This window comes from Heterodontus francisci, chromosome 7 (assembly GCF_036365525.1).
Source record: "Heterodontus francisci isolate sHetFra1 chromosome 7, sHetFra1.hap1, whole genome shotgun sequence".
Classification (NCBI taxonomy): domain Eukaryota; kingdom Metazoa; phylum Chordata; class Chondrichthyes; order Heterodontiformes; family Heterodontidae; genus Heterodontus; species Heterodontus francisci.
In genome coordinates, this window is record NC_090377.1 from 19996977 (window position 1) to 20017025 (window position 20049).

General features: G+C 41.5%; 1 protein-coding gene across 2 annotated transcripts in view; it reads right to left on the reverse strand.

The window, feature by feature from the left end:
- The window catches only part of LOC137371882 (contactin-associated protein-like 5), a 761481-nt gene extending 750767 nt beyond the window's left edge, over positions 1-10714 (reverse strand). The window contains exon 1 of one of the 2 annotated variants that reach the window (XM_068034863.1): positions 10583-10714. In XM_068034863.1, coding sequence (XP_067890964.1) covers positions 10583-10613 — 31 coding nt within the window. In that variant the 5' untranslated portion in view covers positions 10614-10714. The remainder of the gene's footprint in view (positions 1-10582) is intronic. The other variant, XM_068034865.1, reaches the window with a different exon arrangement.
- Positions 10715-20049: the final 9335 nt, after the last annotated feature.

A 20049-nucleotide genomic window follows, 5' to 3' on the forward strand; every position in this document is an offset into this window, starting at 1 on the left:
TCTCGAGATGCAGGACAACTTTGTGGTGAGTGGGACAGACCACACTTAACACACAGCTTGTTTGCTTTTTGCGACCTGGTTATCATGCCAATACTGTCGGTTGCAACTAGTGCTTGCAGATGCCGTTGTCCAGCTACAATGGCTTTGTATTTCCTGCCATCTTCGAGCAGAGCATCAATGCTGTGACCTTTCTTTCTCCCCCAAGAGGTATTTTTGAAATGCTTCAATTGGTGTCGAGACAATCACCAGTTTTTGCTCTGACAGTTCAGTTTCTGGGAAATCGCATTCATTGCCCTTACAATGGCATCTACTAATGAATTGATCTATTGACTCCTGTGGCTGTTGCCTGTAGGACATCAATTCCAGGCAATGAATTCTAAAATTCACTCTTACCCGAAGCTGATGATCTGGCACTTTCCATATCTTTGCAGGATCTTTCTAGTACTTTTTCAGATAAGCCAGAGGTATTGATTCTGTATTGCCCCTCATTTCCAAATGCTATCAGGATTTTCACAGCTTGCTTCTCTGGTTCCACAACCTCTTGGTCTGTGAAGCATAACTGCATTCTCTGTTTAAAAAGTTTAAACCCAGATAGGATATCAATGGCCTTCCAGTTCATGCTGGGATATTTGATACCCATATTTCTGCTGTTTCTTTGCTTTCTGTTCAATATTTAACTTTGTTCTTTTAACTCCGCGCTGTTTCCCCTTCAAAAATTCTCTTTTATTTAGACTAGCTGCTTTGATAGAGAGTACCAGGTGTTTGACAGTGTTTTCTGTTGACCTTGCTTTCAGCACTTCAACCTGTATGCTTACAAAGCTGTTCAATAGGCAATTCAAGGGCTTTTCATTTTGCAGTGTTTTGCTAGAGATTGTTTATGTTTGTCACGCTTGAGTGGTTTTATGATTTTTCTTTTTAACTTTGGCTGCTAGATTTTTTAAATTTGGCTGCTAGATTTTATTTATCTTCTTCATGGTTGACTTGTTTAAAATTTTTTAAGCTTTGGCTGCATGAATGGAAACTCTGCTGTGTTCACACTTGAGTGGTATAATGATTTTTCAGTTTGACTGCTTCGATGGAGACTCTGCAGTGTTCAGGATTTCCTGCTTTTTTTTCAGATGCCTCCTGTGATGGCACCAACCTCAATCAGACAGAGAGGAAACAGGTTTTCCCAGTTTTGTTTCTCTCTCCTATGGAGACTTTAAAAAGTAAATTTTTTAAGCACTTCAAAGCTTTTTTTTTTAAAAACCAGGATGCCTTGACCGTCAGCACAATGACTCACCAGATCACAGGTATGCATTTGTAGCACGTCATTCGGTGCTGTCTCCCGCAGCTGGAGGTAATTTTTTTTCTTCTCTCCACCTGTTTGGGCTGGTATTTCTTTCACCCTTTTCAGGTACTTTTTTAAAAAAAAGGTTCTTCACTGGTTTGCTGTTTCGCCCATGGTCTTCAAGGTTATAGCTTGTTTTTGCACCACAGGTTCGACCATGTTATGTGTTCTTTGTGTTGTCTTAAATAACACAATGAGTTACATGGATTCCAATTCCTTGAAGATCTCAAACAGGGTTATTAACAGCTAACTATCATATACAATACAGAGCAAATTATGTACTGAACCTTTGTCTAAGGAGTTAGAGTTGCAGAGTGACGAGGGTTTCTGGTCACATGACTACATCCTGGTACTTAGCTCATTAGTATACTGAGATCTTAAAGGATCATCACTCTTGAAGCAATCATACAACAGTAGTCACTGTTGAAATGTAGGAAACGCAGCAGCTAACTTGCATACTGAGAGATCCCACAAACAGCAATGTGATAATGACCAGATGATCTATTTTAGTGGCATTCGTTGAGGGAGAAATATTGGCCAGAACATCTGGGATAACTCCTTGCTCTTCTTTGAAATAGTGGCATAGTTTTTCTTTACATGGAGTATCACTTGCAACGGCTTCTCTTCCTGCTCCCTCACTGTTACCTATGGTGTCTCCCAAGGATCTATTCATGGCCCCTCTCCTATTTCTTGTCTGCATACTGCCCTTCGGCGACATCATCTGAAAGTACAGCATTAGGTTTCACCTGTACGCTGAAGACACCCAGCTCTATCTCATCATCACCTCCCTCGACTCCTCCACTGTTGCTAAATTATCAGACTGCTTATCCGATATCCAGTACTGGATGAGAAGAAATTTCCTCCAATTAAATTCTGGGAAGACGAAAGCCATTTTTCTTTTTTTTTAGGTCCTCAGTCCAAATTTCTATCCCTAGCTACCAACTCCATCCCTCTCCCTGGAAACCATCTGAAACAAAACTGGAATGTTGCAAGCTTGGTGTTATATTTAACCCTGAGATGAGCTTCCGACCATATATTCCCACTATCACTAAGACGGCCTATTTCCATCTCCATTGACATTGCACGACTTCACCCATGCCTCAGCTGATCAGCTGCTGAAACCCTCATTCAGGCTTTTGTTACCTCTAGACTTGACTCTTCCAATGCACTCCTGGCCAGTCTCTCATATTCTATCCTCCGTAAACTTGAGGTAATCTAAAACTCTGCCGCCCATGTTCCACCTTGCACCAAGTCTGGTTTCCCCTAGCAGCCCTCTGCTCGCCAACCTACATTGGCCTCCAGTCAAACAACATTTTGATTTTAAAATTCTCATCCTTGTTTTCAAATCCTTTCCTACCTACCTCTATATTCTCCTCCAGCCCCACAACTCCAGTGAGATCTCTGCACTTATCTAATTCTGGCTTCTTCAGCATCCCCAACTTTAATCGCACCGTGCCTTAAGCTGCCTAGGCCCTGAGCTCTGGAATTCCCTCCCTACACTTCTCTGCCTCTCTACCTCAATTTCCTCCTTTAAAACACTCCTTAAAATCAACCGCTTTGACCAAGCATTTGGTCATCTACTCTAATATCTCCTAATGGTATCATATTTTGTTTCACAATGTTCCTGTGAAGCACCTTTCGACGTTTTATTACATTAAAGGCACTATATAAATAAGTTGTTGTCCATCTGGGAGGGCAGACAAGGTCTCAAAATAACATTTGAAAGATAGCACCACAGTACGGCACTGGAATGTCAGCTTTGATTATGTGCTTAAGCCTCTGGAGAGGGAAACAAAGCCACAACCTTCTGACTCACTGGCGAGAGTGCTATCAACTGAGCCACGGCTGACAACAGAATTACTATAAATACACAGGAATTGCCATAAATGCCTGCATCTAAAAAATTTAAGGTATTTTCATGTCGAGACAATTGGGAAGTGCACGACTTTTTTTTTCTGGATGGCTTCACACAATTTAGCTGGGTTCAGTGTTTCATCACTGAGCAGCTTGCAAAGTATATTGACTAAAAGCTCAGTGGTGTACCCTCCAGGGCCACACAGCCCTGTGGTAAGTGAGGAAAACGTTAAGTACGAAGTGAGATTAGTTGCATTGCTTTTAAATGTTAGTGATCCATTGTGTTGACCTGCCAAATTTGATAGTCACCAGAACTCTTTACAGATATGATATTGAAATGACAATGTAAAAAAAAATCACTAAGCACACTTAGTCCAAGTAAAATCTTGATTTTTTTTTTAAAGGATGTATCAACAAAATTTCAATTATCTAATGCAATTTTATCTTCTTGCGCGACCAAATCTATTGGGCTTGTGAGAATCTCTTGTAAATTTGGTCAACTGAGCCTTTTCCAAATGTGAATAAAGAAAATCTAGCTGTTGCATGGGAAAACAGGAGGTAGTGTGTTTTGGAAAAAAAAGTTAATGGCAGGTGATCCCATTTTTCTAATTCCTCGTGTTCATATTGACATTTTAAGTGGAGAACCAAGACGACATGGTGATTGTCTCACACTTTGTTTCCATTACATTACAAATATTTTTGGTTTGCTGTTACTACCTTTATTAAAAACTAGGCACTCCACTTGCTACGACAAACAAACAGTTTGTTAAAGATAATACGATGCAAGACAACGTACAAAGAACAAAGAACAAAGAAAATTACAGCACAGGAACAGGCCCTTCGGCCCTCCAAGCCTGCGCCGATCCAGATCCTCTATCTAAACATGTCGCCTATTTTCTAAGGGTCTGTATCTCTTTGCTTCCTGCCCATTCATGTATCTGTCTAGATACATTTTAAAAGACGCTATCGTGCCCGCGTCTACCACCTCCGCTGGCAACGCGTTTCAGGCACCCACCACCCTCTGCATAAAGAACTTTCCACGCATATCCCCCCTAAACTTTTCCCCTCTCACTTTGAACTCGTGACCCCTAGTAATTGAATCCCCCACTCTGGGGAAAAAGCTTCTTGCTATCCACCCTGTCTATACCTCTCATGATTTTGTACACCTCTATCAGGTCCCCCCTCAACCTCCGTCTTTCTAATGAAAATAATCCTAATCTACTCAACCTCTCTTCATAGCTAGCGCCCTCCATACCAGGCAACATCCTGGTGAACCTCCTCTGCACCCTCTCCAAAGCATCTACATCCTTTTGGTAATGTGGCGACCAGAACTGCACACAGTATTCCAAATGTGGCCGAACCAAAGTCTTATACAACTGTAACATGACCTGCCAACCCTTGTACTCAATACGCCGTCCAATGAAGGAAAGCATGCCGTATGCCTTCTTGACCACTCTATTGACCTGCGTTGCCACCTTCAGGGAACAATGGACCTGAACACCCAAATCTCTCTGGACATCAATTTTCCCCAGGACTTTTCCATTTTTTTTTTGACAAGGCCAGAACTCAGACTCACGAACACCATGTAAAAGTAGTCTGTATGGTTCAATGGAACAGTTAAAAAAAAAGAAAAATACTCCAGATGCTGAAAATTTGAAATAAAAACAGAAAGTGCTGGAAATATTCTACAGGTCAGGGCAGTATCTATAGACAGAGAAAAATAGATAACGTTTAAGGTCTGTGACCATTCATCAGAACTGATGAAACCATTCTGATGAAAGGGCACAGAGCTGAAACATTAGCTCTGGTCGAAATTTCATGTTGGGCGGGGGACCCCATCCACTGGCGAACAGTTGGTGGCGGGCCCGCCTATGCCAGGCCTGGGGAACCAGCCTGGGATTTTTCACTCCCAGGCCCTTAATTGGTTTTGGGCAGGACTTTCACCTCCTTGAGGCAGGAAGTCCCACCTAATGGAACTGCCAGCCAATCAGCGGGCCGGCAGCTCTTAGTCCCAGCAGCGCCACCAGGACTACACTCAGCCATTGGAGGAAACAGGAAGGATGGCCCTGGAGCCCATTTTTTAGGGCATTGCCAGGGACAATCGGCCATGCCCCGGTGAGGCAAGAGGGGGCATTTGGGGGGGGGGAGGGGTGTGGGAGCGGATGTTAATGTTCTGTGTTGGGGGTAGTTGGGGCTTCAGGGGCGGCCCTCTGTTGGGCAAAGGGTCAGGAGAGCCCCTCCCAGCCCACAAGAAGGCTGTCTGGTATAACAACGGGTTTCATGGGGCCTTTGATGTCGGCCGCCGAAGGTAAACTACCAGTGGCGGCACTAGAAGGCCCTTAAGTGCCAGTTAAGTGGCCATTTAAAAGCCTTGATTGGCCTGGGGCCGGCGGGCTGCTTCTCTCCACTGCCACCCTGCATAAAATTGCAGTGGGGGTGGAAGGGGTCGGGAACAGAGCCCTGCCTCTTAATGCCCACATTTTCCTAGCTCTTTGCACTCAAATTGACATTTTTAGTAGAGAACCAAGATTAAGTGGTCACTGTCTCACTCAAACTCATTCATCTAAGGCAATATGAAGGAAAGGACACTTTCAGTTAATTAGAAGGAAATATTAGCTCAGAATTTCCTGAAAAGATGCAACTGTCAAGTTATGCCAAAATTTACACCCATTTCGACGATGGCCTTGCAAACTGACACTTAGGCCAGAATTTCCTGCCAAGCTCGTTATCATGCATTAGATCCAACATCACCTCGTGGAAATTACTGTGAACTCTCAGGGCACAAGAAAAGTGTGAAACTTTCATCATATTCCTTCTTTATGTCTTGCTTTATGTCTGAAAATTTATGTTTCAATCCATCAAGTGCAAAATAAAATGCAGTGGCCTGAAATATCAAAAAGATTCAGCAGGGATTTGTGAAAAGTACGTCCTGTCTGACTAATCTAGATTAATTTTTAAGAAGGTCACTGCCACGGTGAATAGGGAAGGTCAATGGATGTTGCCGATATGGACTTTCAGAAGGAATTTGATAAGGTTCACACAAGAGGTTATTAGCAAAGAGCAAATGGACGGAACGGGAGATAACCTTGTGACATAGGTTAATAATTGTTGCAAGGTGGAAGACGAAGTAAGGGTAAAGGGAATGTTCTCTGATTGGTGGGATGCAATACGAATTCTTCCCCAAGGATTTATTCTGAGGCCTCAGCTTTTCGCTACGTACTGTACATTAATTATCTGGCTGAAGAAGTACAGAGTTGGACATCCAGGTTTGCAGACTGTGCTGTTAGGAGGCATAGTGTGGCTGGGAGAAGGAAGTTACAAAGGAACAAGGACAGACTAAGTGAGTGGGCAGAACATTTGCAGATAGAGTTCAATATGGGGGTTGTGGTAGAAGAAAAAAAATTTGAAATATTTTCTTCATGATGAGAGACTAGGAGTTGTGGAGAAGCAAATGGATATAGGTGTTCAGATTTACAAATCACTAAACAATAGTGTACTGGTACAAAAAGCAATCAAAGAGGCTAATGGAATGTGGGCCTTTATCTCAAATGGACTGGAATACAAAAATGAGGAAGTGATGCTTCAGTTGTACAGAGCCTTTTCTTAGACAGGCTCTTCCTTACGTGCAGAGTTATAAATAGGATTTGAATTCATTAGTTCTATGAATCCCTCCTTAATCATAGTTATGCCTGGGGCTTAGGCAGAAATGTAAATTAAATTAAAACCGCATTTAGAGAATTGTTGGGATTTGCAGAATTACCTTGGACAAAAGCAAAAGGTATGTGTGTTAGCCGTGGCTCAGTTGGTAGCACATTTGCTTCCAAGTCACAGGGTTCTGGGATAAAATCCAACTTCTGGACTTCAGCACAAAAACCAAGGATGACACCCATTGTAGAACAGAGGGAGTCCTGGATCGCCAGAGGTCCCTTCATTTGAGTGGGATATCAAACCGAAGACGTAAAAGATCCCATGACACTATCTCGAAGAGGGGCAAATGAGTTATCCCTGGTGCCCTGGTCAATACTCTATTCTTCTATCAATATCACACAAAAGAGACAATCTGGTCATTATCACATTGCTGTTTGTGGGAACTTGCTGTGCACAAATTGACCATTGAGTTTCCTATAGGACAACAGCAACTGCATTTCAAAAAGGGTAATTCCACAGAAACCATAGAAAAATTATGGCACAGAAAGAGGCCATTCAGCCCATCATGTTTGCACCAGCTGAACAAACTAGCTGCCCATTCTAATCCCATCTTCCAGCACCTGGCCAATAGCCTTGCAGATTACAGCACTTCAGGTGCATGTCCAGGTACCTTTTAAATGACTTGAGGTTTTCTGCCTCCACCACCAATCCAGGCAGCAGCTTCCAGACACACCCACCACCCTCTGGGTGAAAATGTTTTTCCTCATGTCCCCTCTAATCCTTCTACTAATCACCTTAAATCTATGCCCCCTGGTAATTGACCTCTCCACTAGGGGAAACAGGTCCCTCCTGTCTACTCTATCTAGGTCCTTCATAATTTTGTACACCTCAATTAAGTCACCCCTCTGCCTCCTCTTCTAAGGAAAACAACCCTAGCCTATCATAGCCTCAACTTTCAAGCCCTGGTAGCATTCTTGTAAATCCCCTCTGCGCTCTCTCCAAAGAAATTATGTCCTTCCTGTAATGCAGTGACCAGAACTGTACGCAATACTCCAGCTGTGGCCTAACCAACGTTTCATACAGTTCCAGCATCACAACCCTGCTTTTGTATTCTAAACCTCAGCCAATAAAGGAAAGCATTCCATATGCCTTCTTCACCACTTTATCTACCTGTCCTGCTACCTTCAGGGACCTGTGGACATGCACTCCAAGGTCTCTCACTTCCTCTACCCCTCCCAATATCCTCCCATTTATTGTGTATTGCCTTGCTTTGTTTGCCCTCCCCAAATGCATGACATCACACTTCTCTGGATTGAATTCCATTTGCCACTTTTCTGCCCACTCGACAAAACCATTGATATCATTCTGGAGTCTACAGCTATCCTCTTCACTATCAACTGCACAGCTAATTTTTGTGTCATCAGCAAATTTCCCAATCATGCCTCCCACATTTAAGTCCAAATCATTAATATATACCACAAACAGCAAGGTACCCAACACTGAGCCCTGTGGAACACCACTGGAAACCACTTTCAATTCACAAAAACATCCGTTAACCATGACACTTTCCTGTCACTGAGCCAATTTTGGATACAACTCGCCACATTCCCCCGTATCCCACGGGCTTGTACTTTTCTGACCAGTCTGCCATGTGGGACCTTGTCAAATGCCTTACTGAAATCCATGTAGACAACATCCACTATACTACCCTCATCAATCCTTCTGTTACTTGTTCAGAAAATTCAATGAAGTTTGTAAGACACGACCTTCCCTTTGCAAATCCATGCTGACTATCCCTGATTAATCCATACCTTTCTAAGTGACAGTTTATCATATCTCTCAGAATTGATTCTAATAATTTGCCCACCACCGAGGTCAGACTGAGTGACCTATAATTACTTGGCCTATCCCTCGCACCCTTTTTAAACAATGGTACAACGTTTGCAGACCTCCAATCCTCCAGTACCTCGCCTATATCTAATGAGGATTTGAAAATGATCCTCAGAGCATCTATTATTTCCTCCCTGACTTCCTTCAACAGCCTGAGATACAAACCATATGGCCCTGGTGATTTATCCACTTTCGAGGATGTCAGACCCTCTAGCACTTCCTCTCTCATTATGCTTATTGTATCTAATATTTCACACTCCTCCTCTTTAACTACAATGTCTGCATCATCCCTCTCCTTTGTGAATACAGAGAAAAAGTATTCATTAAGAACCCTGCCCACATCTTCTGCATCCACAAATAAGTTACCTTGTACATCTCTGATAGGCCCTACCCTTTCTTAGTTATCCTCTTACTCTTAATGTACTGATAAAACATCTTTGTATTTTCCTTCAATTTACCTGCCAATATTTTTCATGTCCTCTCTTTGCTTTCCTAATTTCCTTTTTTACTTCACCCCTACACTTTCTATACTCAAGTTTTTTTATGACTGTCATAAGCTTTCTTTTTCTGCTTTATCTTACCCAGTATTCATTCATTCATTGGCTGCAAAGCATTTTGAGGTGTCTAGTGTTTATGAAAAGAGCTATATAAATGCCAGTCTTTCTTTCTGTCAGGTAAACTAAAAGATTAAAGCATCCATTCTGTTCATGACTGTTCTTGTTAACATTAATTAAAATAAGTTGTCAAACATTTTTAAAGATTTAGCATAGAAAAAGATTGCTTAATTTGATAAGTGTTTCCATTTGGACACAACTCATTCACAATGTGAGTTACATCAGAACCAGCACTGACACGACAGGCCAAATGGCCTCCTTCTGTGTTGCAGCCATTTAGTTTAGTTTTAGAGATACAGCACTGAAACAGGCCCTTCAGCCCACCGAGTCTGTGCCAACCATCAACCACCCATTTGTACTAATCCTACACTAATTCCATATTCCTACCACATCCCCACCTGTCCCTATATTTCCCTACCACCTACCTATACTAGGGGCAATTGCTAATAGCCAATTTACCTATCAACCTGCAAGTCTTTGGCATGTGGGAGGAAACCAGAGCACCTGGAGGAAAGCCACGCAGACACACGGAGAACTTGCAAACTCCACACAGGCAGTACCCAGGATTGAACCCGGGTCGCTGGAGCTGTGAGGCTGCGGTGCTAACCACTGCGCCACTGTGCCGCCCATTCTATGATTCTACAATATTGCCGAGTTAATATCTTCTTTGTAACATGTTTGACACTGTTTCATATATTCTTTTTGCCATTTTTAATGTGACAAGTTATGCTTAATATAAAAATGCACCAAGGGTGTTTGTTCTGAGGAATCAAACATTTTCCATTTCAGACACAGGTAAATCCAGAACAAAGCTCCGCTACTCTTTCCAAATAATCTCAGAGGAGTAGATCGAGTAGGCTGGAACATGTTTTTTGATTTTACCACAGCAATCACTTAATGGGCTCCGTGATAATGTCAAATTAGGCAGTTTTGTACTGTGGGTTCATGCACCACTGAAAACTGACTAACTGAAGTAATTGAGTTGCTCTTTGGGATCTTTCTGTGCGCAAAGTGGCTATGTTTATTTACAGAAGAGTGACAGCACTTTAAAAGGAATTCTTGACTTGTGAACCACTTTAAGACATTCCCAGGAGATGTGATTAGCTACTTAAATGCAAGTCTTTGTGTTTCTCTATCGAACATGAAAGAAAGTACCTCATTATGATGTGATGGACATGCCATTTTCTGTGAAAATAATCACTTTAAAACAAATACACACTCATTTCCTTTGATAACTTGTACTTACTGTAGGAGCAGCCGTAAACCTCAACTCTCATTCCTATTCTGCCGTTGGGATTCCACTCGAGAGGGGCAAAGCGAAGAAATCTGGCTCTGATGGAGTACTGTAGTTTGTAATGCACAACACTGTCTGCATTAGAGTTTCCTGGAAAAGCCTATAAAGGAAGATGACAGAGATTAATAACAACAACTTCAAATCAATAATTCCTTAATTGCTCTTTACACCCAAAAGAAGCAAAAGGACTTTTCTGAGTTAATAGGCTGAATATTCGGGTCCCACCAGGGGCAAGAACAGAGGCAGGCAAGGGTCGAAAATATTCGCGCAGATTAGTGTGCCAGTTTCCTGATGCCGACCAGTTTCACCCGCATGGGCCCGTGATTCTGCCCGATTGCTAACAAAGGCTAATTAAGGTGGTTAAAGAACTCATTAAGAGCTTGTTAAGGGGGATGTTGAGATTTTCAAGGCTGCACATGCTGTCTGGGCCAGACCAGCTGAATGGAGGCAGTCAGTCACTCAGTGGGGAGCCAGTCATGGCCACCTCAGCAAATTAGCTGAGCCCCAGAAGAGGGCGAGAAGTGCAGAAGGGGCCTCGCCCATTGAGTGACAGGTGCCATCAGTGGCAGGGAGAGTAGGCCGTAAGCACTCACGCACTGCTGGGGGTTGTCATCCTGCTGGCACGCGGGGCCGTTATGGGGGCGGGGGCGGGGGGGGGTGGTGGTGGTGCAAGGCTGCAAAGCACAATTGAGGCAACACCTGAGCACAAGGAAGGTAACCAGGACTCTGCCTCTCCTGAGACATCTTTGCAACAGCAGGTAATGAAACGAAATGGCAGCCAAAGTAATGGCTGCCGTGGTCTGCTTAAGTCGGGCCTGCAGTTCACAGTACTGCCTCTGCTCCCACTCCCACGGCTGCTAATTGGCTGCCAAACTTGTTTCCACGGCAATTAAAAGGGCACCCTCTGAAACTGGGGCCAGTGACTGTTTTTCCCTAGGGGCAGGTTCAGCACCCGTAAACAGTCCTGACTTCCGTTCCTGTCCCTGCAGCGAAAATCCAGCCCAGTGTGACCATCTTCAAAGCTCAAGAGTTTTTTCTGACGAAATGTACATTTTTGGCCTACTTTTGTAAACTAAGTCTATCTTCAATGTTGATTTACCTTCTAGTCTGTTTTCTGTTTGCCATAGCTCCATTTTTTTTAACTCTTTCATTTTGGAGTAAAGGTTTGCTATGTGTTAGTGACATTGTAAACACAGCTTTCTACTCCTATATCAGGCCAATTATATAGAAAAGTTTCAAGATTTCACTTCCAACGCATTATTCATGATGGAGAGGTTTTCCTTTGTTGAAGAAAGACTTGCATTTTTATAGCACCTTTTATGACCACAGAATGTCCCAAAGCACTATACAGCAATCGGGTTCTTTTGAAGTGTAGTCACTGTTGTAATGTAGGAAACGTAACATTCAATTTTTGTGCTCCAGTCCTGGAGTGGGTCTTGAACCCAAAACCTTGAATCAGAGCCAAGCACATCCAACTGAGCCACAGCTGACATCAACTTGTTGGTTTATGTGCAAAAGTGTAAGAAAACTATTCTTCATAAACTGGCTTACAATGTCATTAAACATAGTGATCAGAGGAAGCCTTCCCCTGTTCTTTTCCTGAATATTTTCTTCATCATTCGTTTTCCTCTTTTGCTCCTTCAAATTCTCACTCCCACTTCCATTTGTTTCTTCGAAATATATTTTCTTTCTTTTCCTTTCATTTGAGCTTTCATTAATTTCACATTTATCTTTTATTAATATCTTTCATGTACCCTTTACTCACGTCTTCTATCGCCCAACTCACAGTTCATGGTTTATGCCCTATATATGGTCTCTAATTGGTGAACAGGTTAAATGAGGAAGCACGGAAATTGAAAAGCCTTCAGTTAAATCTAGCAAGAATATCAGAGCAGCATAAACTGCAAAAACTTGCTGTATGTACTACTGTACACTACTGTGTTGCCTGCTCATACGAAAATATTGATAAATCATATTCAAGTTCACCTATGACATGTCATTGACAGCATACAAACATACGAATTAGGAGCAGGAGTAGGCCACTCGGCCCATTAAGCCTGCTCCGCCATTCAGTAACTTCATGGCTGAACTGATTACTCCACATTTCCACCTACCCCCGATAACTTTCCATCCCCTTGCTTATCAAGAATCTATCTACCTCTGCCTTAAAAATATTCAAAAACTCTGCTTCTGTCGCCTTTTGAAGAAGAGAATTCCAAAGACTCACGGCCCTCTGAGAAAAAATTTCTCCTCATCTCTGTCTAAAATGGGCAACCCCTTATTTTTAAACAGTGACCCCTAGTTCTAAGTTCTCACACAAGGGGAAACATCCTTTCCGCATCCACCCTGTCAAGACCCCTCAGGATCTTATATGTTTCAATCAAGTCGCCTCTTACTCTTCTAAATTGCAGCAGATACTGGCCTAGCCTGTCCAATCTTTCCTCATAAGACAGCCCGCCCATTCCAGGTATTAGTCTAGTAAACCTTCTCTGTACTACTTCCAATACATTTACATCCTTCCTCAAATAAGGAGACCAGTACTGTACACAGTACTCCAGATGTGGTCTCACCAATGCCCTGTATAGCTGAAGCATAACCTCCCTACTTTTGTATTCAATTCCCCTCATGATAAATGCTAACATTCTATTAGCTTTCCTAATTACGTGCTGCACCTGCATACTGAACTTTTGCGATTCATGTACTAGGACACCCAGATCCCTCTGCATCTCAGAGCTCTGCAATTTCTCACTATTTAAATAATATGCTTCTTTTTTATTCTTCCTGCCAAAGTGGACAATTTCGCATTTTCCCACATTATACTCCATTTGCCAGATTTTTGCCCACTCACTTAACCCATCTATATCCCTTTGTAATTCCTTTATGTCCTCTTCACAAGTTACTTTCCTTTGTGTCATCAGCAAATTTAGCAACCATACCTTCGGTCCCTTCATCTAAGTCATTTATATAAATTATAAAAAGTTGAGGCCCCAGCACAGATCCCTGTGGCACACCACTTATTACATCTTGCCAACCAGAAAATTACCCATTTATTCCTACTCTCTGTTTCCTATTAGCTAGCCAATCTTCTATCCATGCCAATATGTTACTCACTACACCATGAGCTTTTGCTTTCCGCAATAACCTTTAATGTGGCACCTTATCAAATGCCTTCTGGAAGTCTAAGTAAAAAACATCCACTGGTTCCACTTTACCCACAGCACATGTAACTCCCTCAAAGAACTCCAATAAATTGGTTAAACATGATGTCCCTTTCACAAAACCATGTTGACTGTGCCTGATTATCTCGAATTTTTCTAAATGCCCTGCTAAAACATCTTTAATAATAGCTTCTAACATTTTCCCTAAGACAGATGTTAAGCTAACTGGCCTGTAGTTTCCTGCTTTCTGTCTCCCTCCCTTTTTGCTATTTTCCAATCTAACGGAACCTTCCCCAAATCTAGGGAATTTTGGAAAATTAAAATAAACCCATCAACTATCTCACTAGCCCTTTCTTTTAAAACCCTCGGATGAAGTCCATCAGGACCCAGGGACTTGTCAGCCTGCATCTCCAATAATTTGTTCAGTACCACTTCCCTGGTGGTTATAATTTTCCTGAGTTCCTCCTTCCCTTCCATTTCCTGATTTACAGCTAATACTGGGATGTTACTTGTATCCTCAAAGCATACAATACCAAAGGATTCTGGAGCTGATCACCTTTTCACAAGCAGTGTGTTTCTGTTGAACCTATTAACCCTGAGTCAATGAAGGCATTTGTACATTGCGAAAATCAAGCATAAAAGCCCAAACAACACTGGAGTGACCAAATCGGGAAGCGTTAGGATCTGGAGCCAGTGGGGTACAATGGTGCCTGTTTCAATTCCTTGTTTGTGCTCAGTATGGTGTCTACAAATGGTCTCACTAGCTATGGCCTTGAAAGGAAGAAGAAAAACCAGTCAGCATCTATTTTTTTGAGATAGTTATTTGCTGGAAATTACACCCATGAGGATGTCCAGAGGGGGCAAGGTCAGGCTCAGCTAGGGATAGTTTGCTAAGCTCACTATAGATTCAAACACTTAGGCAAGGTACAATGTGGAACCATATACCAGTTGGGAACCAAAATCTTAAGAGGAAGAAAATGGGCAGTAATAATTTCTTTTTGATGCCGGTGTATTAACCTGGTATAACATTAATCTAACTCTTCCATCACACTCCTGGGCTGGATGCAAGAAAAAGCAGGTCATTAAAGAAGAAATCTCTTCTCAGCTCTGGTTGGATTTTCTCACTTTTTTCCACCATTACGATCTTTCCTATCTCTCTCACAATGGGATGCAATGCTATTGTGGTTAGTGCTCCTCAGAAATTTTCTCCTAAATTTCACATATGCTATCCTGCTTATTCTTCGGCTCCCCCTCCATCCTCACTATGTTGAAACCAATAGTCATCATGCCATCTCTTACCCTATCTCATTGTTTGCTCATGATCTCAAAACCATGAACTCCTTACTCATATAATCTATGGGGTTTTAAAAATCAAATTTTGGCAATAACTTAAGCAGTGTTTGTTGTGTCAGATTTTGTCCACTTGGCTATTCTTTTTAAAATTGGTAGTATCCTCCAAAATGATCCTTTGCCCTTCACACATGCTTCTCAATTTTTTTTTTAGTAAATCAACATAGCTCAGTTCTTTCAGCTATCTGAAATAAGATGAAATGAAAGATGAAGCAATTGTACTTGCTATATAAATACTTGGTCTGGAATGACAAATTCAAGAACATTATCTTTTAATAATAAAGCAATGATAAGGAGGAAGCAACTTGAGGAATATTGCACTAGGTTTTTTTTTAGTAAGTACTAGCATATTTATTATGCACAAGGAAATCAGATACAGACAAACTCTACAAAGAATAAGCCAAATAAATATTCAACATCAATAATGTATAGACAGACTGCACCAATTACTGGATTATACTGTTCAATGGGCAGCTATAAGATTCTGGAATTTACAGATTTCTCAATAGCTTCAATATGCTATTTATCAAAGAATAACACCAATGTCACTTTAAATAATGCTGGTACATTCTCAAAGACAGTCTAACCAAATAAAAATAGGAAATTTTGAAAATACAACGCAGTGCCTGATCCAGAAAACATCTCAAATTGTTTCCAATTCAGTCAGACAGCTTGTACCTACTTTTATTTGAAGTCTGATTCCACGCAAGTCTCTTGACGTTCTAACTAACTGCACACCGTACAGATAATGCATGACAAAGAGCTGCAGGGAAATTATTAATTGACAAAGTATGAGATTTGCATTGCATGTTTGTTTATAGATATGATTAGGACACGGAGATTAAATTTGTCTGAGCTCCTCTGATGGCTTGGTGAATAAATAAACTACCTGCTGCGGAACTGAAGTGAATAAACAAGGAGGGTCCTAGGGGTCGATCTCAGGTCTGTGCACTAATTAGGCTTCGTAAGTTTGGCCTAGAGGGGCAGGGGAAACATTTCACACAGTATTACTTCACTTCAATGTTATGCAGTGACCCATTGTGTAAGTGTATAAAAACCAGGTGAGGGTAGGATTGGACTCAACTGTGATGTCCCCAGTGGGCATATGGTATGGACACTTGGGAACAACTACCAGATGATGCTCTTCACCTGCGGAATCATACTTAAGTCAGTTCAGAAGGAGGGAAAGTGAAAGACAACTGGAGGAATAAACTAGTGTGTTACATGAAGGTTCAACTAAATGCTGTATTGTTTGGTCACACAACATACTGTCACACAATTCCCAATATATACTTTGCATTGTTACTGGGCTGTAGTATTGAGGAGACATTTGTGCTATTGTAATGTCTGATAATATAGTAACTGCATGGTAATAATATTAACTGCACAATAATAATCACAAATTATAGGAATTGTGTTTTCCAGTTCAATAGTGTAACTACAGGGAGATTAAAAGCTTAGTATAACAGGATTCTATGGCTTAGCTTAGAACAAAATTGCTTGAAATAATCTTTCCATTACATAACATTATTGCTGCGCGAACGACAGTCTGATCATTCAATTTTTTTTCCCCTTCACTTTATTGACAAATTTCTTTCAGTTAAGAAGCACCCACTTAAGAACAGGAGAGATGTATAATTGGGGGAAGGCAGCTGATCAGATATAATACTACACCACCAAAGTCAAAATTAACCCCATAATCTCTTGCACTCATTTTAGAATAGTTTATAGTATTCGATAAGTCCCTGACTTTTCTCACTTTCAGGTGAGACATTAAACTGAAGCCCCCATCTGCCATCTCGGGTAGATGTAAAAGATCCCATAGCACTATTTTGAAGAAGAGCAGGGCAGTTCTCTCCGGTGTCCTGGCCAATATTTATCCCTCAATCAATATCACAAAAACAGATTATCTGGTCATTATCACATTGCTGTTTGCGGGAGCTTGCTGTGCGCAAATTGGCCACTGTGTTTCCACTGCAACAGTGACGACACTTCAAAAAGTACTTCATTGGCTGTTAAGTGCTTTGGGATGTTGGTTGGTCGCAAAAGATGCTATATAAATGCAAGTCTGTCTTTATCTGTCCTGTTGGGTAACTAAAAAGGGAAATGTCCCACAGATAATAGTAGCTCTGTAGTGATTCATTTGACTGACAGCTTGCACATTAGACTAAGGAGAGCAATACTGAAACACAATCATCCTGACACACACATGTATACACATGTGCACACAAAAAAAAACAAGGACTCATTTTATAGTTATTACAAGAGGCAACCTGCTAAAATATTTTTCCCCTTCCCTGAACCAGGAATTGTACAGGTTAGTTTTAGCTCCAGCATTTGAGATTCCAAAATCCCAACTAAAATTCGCAACTCATCACAAACCAGAGAATGAATCTGTGACCCTGCTGATCAGGGCCATATTGTGCAACTACCCACTGGCTCACCAGCAGAGCTTGTGACAACATGGCATGTAGTCTTGCTGTCATTATTTTTATAGTTCATAAGCAATTTCACATTACAGTGAAATATTGAATCAAGTCTATATAAATGATCCTTGCCTCTGATACACGACTGAACTGAATTATTATTAGTTGCAGTTACCATGGCAGGACTCCTTAAAACTACACAGAACGAGAAAGGGTGAAAAGAACAGCAGGTGTTAGAAAGGCACAACAGAATCATCAACATCTGAAAATAGGACAGACCGATTAACAAAACAGTTCTGACAAAAGGTGTCTGACTGAGACATTGACCAGTTTTTCCTCTCCTCAGATGCTGGGAAACCTATTATGTATTTCCATTATTTTCCATTTTTATTTCGTGAATGAGGAGGCAGCTGATTGTTACGAGTTGACAATTGTTTTGCCACAAAGCAAAGTTGGACATTAAAACAGACCCAGCTCTGCGAACGTAGAAAAACACATGACCTTTCCATTGCTTGGACAACACCGCTGCTGGACTTGAGGTTGAAACTCATTGGATAATAACACACACTTGTGTGTCAACCAATAGTACTCTTCAGAGTGTCAGCAACTTTGAGAAGTTCTTGTTTACTGTTTGAGCTTGAGGGCAATTACTCTTGAAAGTTGAACAGGTCCAGAAAAACAAGGCAGTTGCTCAAACAGTAATAACAGATTCTGCCTCAGGGTAAGAGGCCAGTCTTCATCCAATTCATGATTCGTATTGATCTGCTGGTTTCAATTTTTACTTCATTTTTCAATGTTTGGTATTCATTCACTAGTATTTTGTTAAACTTATGGGGTAGGGGATTTAATGGCAGTATTGCACAGGTTTGTTAAGAGTAAATCATGTTGAACTATCTTGATTGTTTTTTTAATGAGGTAACAGGGAGTGTTGATTAGGGTAATGTGGTTGATGTGGTGTACACGGACTTTCAAAAGGCATTTGATAAAGTGCTACACAATATGCTTGCCTGCAAAGTTAAAGTCCATGGAAGAAAAGGGGACATAAGAACAGAAGAAATAGGAGCAGGAGTAGGCTATTTAGCCCTTTACTCCACTATTCAATGATATCATGGCTGATCTTCTACTTCAACACCATTTTCCTGCACTATCCCCCTATCCCTGGATGTTTTAAATATGGAGAAATCTATTGATCTCAGTCTTGCACATACTCAACTACTGAGCCTCCACAGCCCTCTGGTGCAGAAAATTCCAAAGATTCATCACCGTCTGAGTGAAGAAATTCCTCCTCATGTCAATCCTAAATGGCCTTCCCTTATTCTGAGACTGTGTCCCCTAATTCTAGACTCCCCGGCCAGGGAAAACATCCTTCCTGCATCAACCCTGTTGAACCCTTTAAGAACTTTGTATGTTTGAATGAGGTCACCTCTTATTCTTCTAAACTCCAGAGAATAAAGGCCCAGTCTATTTAATATTTCCTCCTAGGACAATCCCTCCATCCCAGGAATTAGTTTGGTAAACCTTCGTTGCACTCCCTCTCTGGCAAAAATATCTTCTTAGGTAAGGAGACCAAAACCGCACACAATACTCCAGCTGCGGTCTCACGAAGGCTCTATATAATTGCAGTAAGATAACTTTACTCCTATACTTAAATCCTCTTGTAATGAAGGCCAACATACTGTCATGCCAGAAATGAGGCATATTAACTTTGTCATATGAACATTGATTTTAAACTTGCTGGGAAGAAGAGAAGGCCTGTTACAAGGGCTGCCAGACACTTGGCTGAAAAACATTTGTATACTGACAGACAGTGCTTGTGGAGACAAAAGGACCATTCCCTGACACATTCAACCCACAATGGATTTTGATCACCAGACTTTGAAGATGCAAGGAACAGCATTCTACAGACTGCTAAGATTATACAATCCACAAAAGCCAGGACTGGTTAAACCAGCTGGTCCAGGTTTTTTTGAACTAGCTACAGAGTTTTTGAACTCAAAGACTTTTTGCTCCTGGACTGTGAAGACCTCTGCTGTCTGCTCCCACCTCTTTCTCACAAGCCTCTGGACCCACTGAGAGAGAAAAGTCTCCTACATCGAACAAGATTTAAGAAGAATACTGGGCCCCAACGAAAAGCAAGAGTTACCAATCAAGCACTTTACGGCGAGCTCGAAGAACAGTAACCAAAACCATCTTCAGATATTGCCTCAAACCTTTCCACTTTATTTCTTCTGCTCTTTTCTGTCTCTATCTGCATGTGTGTATCGCGTATGCATGCTAGCGTGGGCATGCCGCCTATCTGTAGGCGTTAACCGAATTAGAGTTTAAGTTAAATAAAGTTCAACCTTTTTTCTTTAAACCTAAGAAAACCTGTTTGGTTGGTTTCTTTTCCTTATAATTGTAAGCTAGTGAACAAGGATTCACTAAGGGGGAGCCAAAAAAAAAGTGTTCTTAAAATTAAACCCTGATCCAGTAAGACCAGGTGAAG